The sequence below is a fragment of the Monopterus albus genome, unplaced genomic scaffold (genome assembly GCF_001952655.1).
Source record: "Monopterus albus unplaced genomic scaffold, M_albus_1.0 scaffold245.1, whole genome shotgun sequence".
Lineage (NCBI taxonomy): Eukaryota > Metazoa > Chordata > Actinopteri > Synbranchiformes > Synbranchidae > Monopterus > Monopterus albus.
In genome coordinates this window covers 101,235-107,487 of record NW_018128125.1, presented here as the reverse complement: position 1 = coordinate 107,487, position 6,253 = coordinate 101,235, and the positions used below count along the sequence as shown (strand labels likewise).

At 41.7% G+C, this 6,253-nt stretch overlaps 1 protein-coding gene across 1 annotated transcript in view; it reads left to right on the top strand.

Moving 5' to 3' along the window:
- sacm1lb (SAC1 like phosphatidylinositide phosphatase b) overlaps nucleotides 1–2,410 on the top strand; it is a 92,446-nt gene extending 90,036 nt beyond the window's left edge. Inside the window, exon 21 of the mRNA XM_020620660.1 lies at nucleotides 131–2,410. Coding sequence (XP_020476316.1) covers nucleotides 131–267 — 137 coding nt within the window. The 3' untranslated portion in view covers nucleotides 268–2,410. The remainder of the gene's footprint in view (nucleotides 1–130) is intronic.
- The last annotated feature ends 3,843 nt before the right edge of the window (nucleotides 2,411–6,253 follow it).

Genomic DNA, 6,253 nt, shown 5'->3' with positions numbered 1-6,253 from the left:
ATATATATATATATACACATTATATGCTTCTATATTATCTTTTGAAAGTTCCCCTAATATTTTGAGAGAGAAAGCTAAATCAGATTTAAGTTCTTCCACTAACTCAGTATGACCTACTGTCTCCTGCCAGGTGATACATGGACTGAGACTCTGGCCTATGTTTTGTTCTGGGGAACAGCCAGCGTGGTGACAGGTGGTCTTATCCTCTTTAATGGACGGGACTTCGTCGATGCTCCCAGGCTAGTCCAGAAGGAAAAGGTGGACTGAATGTATGTGTGTGGAAAGCAGCTAGGCCCTTGTGATCTCACCACCTCATCCTCTAGCTCTTCATCACTTTGCCCTCAACATCAATATCAGCAAGCCTGGAGTCTTTACTAACAGTGGCTGAAGTGGAGAAAGGCCGGCAGTATAGCAGTCTTGTGTATGACAGTGCTGAATGAAAAGACAGAGACTGTGAGTGCATGGGCCAGCTGCTGTCCACACTGCAGAAATTGTTTGTGAACATGACTGCCCACACCGCTTAGTGGACACTTAACCTCTAGAGTTTCTTCTTAATGGATGTCATTGTTGCTTATTTCAAAAAATATCCAGATTCACAACAGTAGCTGTGATGTCACAGCACAGTTGTAAATGAATTACTGTTATGTACTGTTTCTTTGCCTTTTGTTGTTTTCTTTTTGACATTGACAGTATATGATATCCATGTTACAGTTACAAATTAAATGCTACCTGTTTCAAATTCTGCATGGCCAGACCAGTAACGGGTCACTACGGCTGGCATGTTCCAAAGGGTCCATGAAATTTGGGTACCTTTTGCCATGATTTAAATTGCACAGCCAGTGGACAGTCTGATGTAAATGAGTTTGCTTTATGGGGTTGGGTTTTGATTTGGAGTGGAGAAGTCATCTAATTTGAGAGCATTTTTATTCATTTTTATGTCTGTAAAGTCAGATCTGTACTTGATGAGCCTCATGCAAGAATCACTCTTATGAACACGTTTGTTCTGTGAGAGATTTAACAGAAAACAGGAGAAAAAATATTTGTAGCACTTTCTAGCTTTCTCAAAATTCATAATTGTCTTAGTTATGAGCCAAATTTTTGGGTGGTCCAGATATGTCAAACCAGTCTGACACTCCATGATATACTTGAAATAAATAAGCTTTCATTTGAATGGATTTGGTGCTTACATATGATACAGAAATAAATTCCAATACAATATATAAATTAAACCGACTTGATGCAGAATTAGTGTTTCTTTCACCAGATGATCATCATCGTCATGGTTCCATGCACCCTGGAAAACCTGGAGAATTTTTGTTCACATTTGTGTATTTTCCTTTTGCTGAGTGAGCTGTCAAATCTTAGCATGAGGTGGCAACTGAAATTAGGGCAATGTGTGATGTGAGATAATTAATCAAGTTGTAAAGAAGATTTGAACAGGAAAAGTGAACTTGAGAGGGTTTGCCCTGATAACCCCTCAGACACTAAACAATATGTTGTCTGTGTATCTTCCCAATATATGGCAGGAAAGGTTTATGGCTGGCACCTTTAAGTCTGGGATGCCATTTGGTTGAACATATAACAACACACAAAGAGTACTAAAACAAAGATAAAACATGGCCTTTAGTTCACACAAGCAATGTCTCACAGGTCCCTGTGATCTGTGGTCTGTTCTGAAAGTTTAAAATCCATTGAATAACATATGTTGGTTAATAAAACAAAGTTTAAAACATAATAATGTAATTTTCATGACATATATATTTATTTTATCTTAATAGACTTTAGTAATTGTGGTCAATAAATGGATATGGTCATCTAGCTCCTAGCATGGGCTGAAATAATGGGAGGACAGATCAATAGTGATTTTCTTTTTTATTTTGGTTCCAGGTTCTTTCCAGCATGAAATGGTGAATCCAGTGTTGCCTCTCTTTGTTTGTTTACTTATTTGTTTGTTCACAAGGATAATTTTACTATTTTAGAGACTGTTTACAAAAACGTATTCCATGTTATGCAAGAAGATGACATTATCAATGAAAGTTTTTTTTTGGAAAACGTCCCCACCCCGGTCTTTTCACAAATCATAGGCTGGGAGCAGCTGACAGACGAACAACAACAAATAATTTTGACTGTAATTGTTACTGGCTAGGATGACATGCTCATTAACAAAATTCACAATGCAGCAAATGTATTGCTAGTGTATGCTGCTTCTCACCTTTTAATATTAAAAACAAAGTTCTTTCTAGGTTTGTCTACACAATTTGCATTTTTTAAAAGAGGGTGAGATTCAGGGGTGTCAAGAGACTTCACTAAAGAGAGGACATTTTTTGATGAATTTTACAGAGTTGTTTTTTTGTGTGTGCCATTTGAGTATGCTGGTTGTGAGCAGGCCAAGATTCAGTTTGAATTAAAAAGCAAAGTTAATAGCTCTAGACCATTGTCCTTGTGTATGCTCATTTAGTGTGTTTTGCAGTGTCTGGCTCTTCTCAAGTGTCTCTTACTTTTTGTTGTTAAAATCAAGTCAATTGAAGTAGTGTGTGTGTGTGTGTGTGTGAGAGAGAGAGAGAGAGAGAGGGAGGGAGGGAGAGAGAATGAAGAAACTAGGATAGGTCCCACGATGGCCACTGGTCCAGCACAGAGAACATGAATGAACAAGAGGACAGGAAGAAGCTTCTTGAACGCTTATGTGTTTAAGGGTGCAGAACGAGTTGTGATGTGTAAAAATAGATACCTACACTTACATGGCATAATAAATTGGTTTTAGGTTGGAAGCATTGGGTTATGTTACCTTGAGACAGAATGGTTTATGGAGTCATAGGGGACAAAATGGCCACTGGGGAAACATGTGGCCTTGTTCTTAGAGGATACACACTTGCCTCTTGGGGAATAACATGCTGTGTATGCTGTCAAACCATACACCCTGGGGTATTATCAACATTATCCAGCTAAATAGACATATTATCAAAGGTAAAAATGGAATAAATACTAAAACTATAAACCTATACTTATAGGAAATATGGCAATGTGTGTGTAAATATAGATTCTAGACCAGTATTCATCATGCTCTGTTATGAGACAGGAAACATGCAAAACACTCAGTGTCTGAAATAATAAAATAAATACATAAATAAAACAAGCCCTGAACATATAAATGGTAGGTAGATAGGTACTTTATTGATCCCTCAATGGGGAAATTTCAGTGTTTTAGCAGCAATGGAGAACAAACATAACACCATGAGAAACAAACACCACACACATATCTTGACAAACAAATTTCAGTACCTCAAGCAGCAATAGAGAACAGACAGCATAACACCATGAGAACAAGCACCACACAAAGCCGGATTTGGATACAAAAAGATTTCCCAAGCTTTAAACATCCCACGGAGCACTGTGCAAGCGATAATATTGAAATGGAAGGAGTATCAGACCACTGCAAATCTACCAAGACCTGGCCGTCCCTCTAAACTTTCAGCTCATACAAGGAGAAGACTGATCAGAGATGCAGCCAAGAGGCCCATGATCACTCTGGATGAACTGCAGAGATCTACAGCGGAGGTGGGAGACTCTGTCCATAGGACAACAATCAGTCGTATACTGCACAAATCTGCCTTTATGGAAGAGTGGCAAGAAGAAAGCCATTTCTTAAAGATAGCCATAAAAAGTGTCGTTTAAAGTTTGCCACAAGCCACCTGGGAGACACACCAAACATGGGGAAGAAGGTGCTCTGGTCAGATGAAACCAAAATCGAACTTTTTGGCAACAATGCAAAACATTATGTTTGGCGTAAAAGCAACACAGCTCATCACCCTGAACACACCATCCCCACTCTCAAACATGGTGGTGGCAGCATCATGGTTTGGGCCTGCTTTTCTTCAACAGGGACAGGGAAGATGGTTAAAATTGATGGGAAGATGGATGGAGCCAAATACAAGACCATTCTGGAAGGAAACCTGATGAAGTCTGCAAAAGACCTGAGACTGGGCCAATCGAGAATTTGTGGAAAGAACTGAAAACTGCTGTTCACAAACGCTCTCCATCCAATCTCACTGAGCTCGAGCTGTTTTGCAAGGAGGCATGGGCAAAAATTTCAGTCTCTCGATGTGCAAAACTGATAGAGACATACCCCAAGCGACTTACAGCTGTAATCGCAGCAAAAGGTGGCGCTACAAAGTATTAACTTAAGGGGGCTGAATAATTTTGCACGGCCAATTTTTCAGTTTTTTATTTGTTAAAAACGTTTGAAATATCCAATAAATTTCGTTCTACTTCATGATTGTGTCCCACTTGTTGTTGATTCTTCACAAAAAATTACAGTTTTATATCTTTATGTTTGAAGCCTGAAATGTGGCAAAAGGTCGCAAAGTTCAAGGGGGCCGAATACTTTCGCAAGGCACTGTAAAGGTGTCCACAATCTCAATGACTGAGCCCTGAAAGCTCACCGGCGTGAGTACTGGTGATTTCCGCTAGGGATCAATCACCATCTCATTAGTCTTGCTGGTGTTCAGGACCAGTCGATTTTCCTCACACCACTTCACAAAGTCAGTAACAACCCCCCTGTATTCCTCCTTTCCGTGGTCTTCATCAGGTGGGGGGTCAGGGCAACGGGTCTGTAATGGTTCCGCTCCTTGGGATGAGGTATTTTGGGAACCGGGACAACACAGGATGTCTTCCATAGGGCTGGGACTCTCTCCAGGCTAAGACTCAGGTTAAACATGTACAGGACCACCTCACTGAGCTGATGATTAAGTTTATTCATATAAACAATTTCCCTTAAAGGATGTGGTGTATGTTAATCATCTTTACAGACTATGAATCAATTTCTAGAAATAATGTGTGTAACAAAACATGTCTGAATATTTTACCTGTCTGAAAGCTGGCAAGTCCCAGCCACCATCTTCAGGTGCGAAGGCAAACTGACTACAAATCCCATGTGCCATTGCTCATAGAGACTATGTATTAGCACTCATACTGGTTACATGGTGAATAACATTCAGTATATACTGTCAAACTGATACAGTATAAATGAATCTATGCCCGCACACCCCCTGACACACACAAAAGATGTACAGCATTATGCTGGTATATGCCTTGTTGAATAAAGATTTGTCTGGCTGCAATACAGTTCTTCTTCATCTTACTAAGTTTTTGAGCGTGGTAAAGCCATGTATGGGTACATTACCACCACCTACCGACCTTTAATTTGTAATGAAACTCACCTGTAGCAATCAGCAGGGGTTTGCAATATAGAAATCACACTTGCAACCAGTTAAAATGGAGAAAAGTTGACTCAACCTTTGTGTTGTAGCAAAGAGCTATACAAGGTGGCGGATATGCAAGATGGCGCGCACCGAGGCAGACGTGTTTGCACATTCCGCTCGAATGCTGGCTATTTCTTCGTTTTCTTCTTTTTTGTGTGTTTTTTACTCTTTCTGCAGTGCACAAATGTCATGCACTGCTAACATACAGCCCGGTCACCTGCCTAAACAACTACAGGCCAGTGGCACTCACCCCAATCATTATGAAGTGCTTTGAGAGAGTGGTGCTGGCCCACATTCAGAGCAGTATACTGGACACCCTGCAGTATGCCTACCGGACCAACAGGGCCACCTCAGACACCATCGCAGCTGCCCTCCACTATTCCCTTTCTCACCTGGAAAATGGAAACTCCTACATCAGGATATTATTCATTGACGACAGCTCCACCTTCAACACAGTTGTCCCCCACAAACTGTTCACACTGGGTCTGAACCCCACCCTCTGTGACTGGCTCCTGGACTTTCTGACTGGCAGGCCCCAGACTGTCAGGATTGGCAATAGGACTTCAGCCAGCATTGTTATGAACATTGGCACCCCACAAGGATGTGTCCTTAGTCCCATCCTCTACACCCTGTTCAGCCACGACCGTGTCGGCTCCCCCAAAGACAACATGATCCTGAAGTTCGCGGACGACACCGCAGTGATAGGTCGCATCACTTGCGGGGACGAAACAGCCTACAGGAGGGAGGTGGCCGGTCTGGTGTCATGGTGCAAGGACAATAATCTCAGCCTCAACACGGACAAGACGAAGGAGATGATAGTGGACATGAGGAAGGAGAGATCTCATTGGCCACTGTTCATCTGGGGGCTCGAAGTGGAGAGGGTGAGTAGCTTCAAATACCTGGGCGTCTACATCAATGAGGACCTCACTTGGACACTTGACACCACACAGCTGGTCAAGAAGGCCCAACGGCAGCCGTACTTCCCGCGGCGGCTG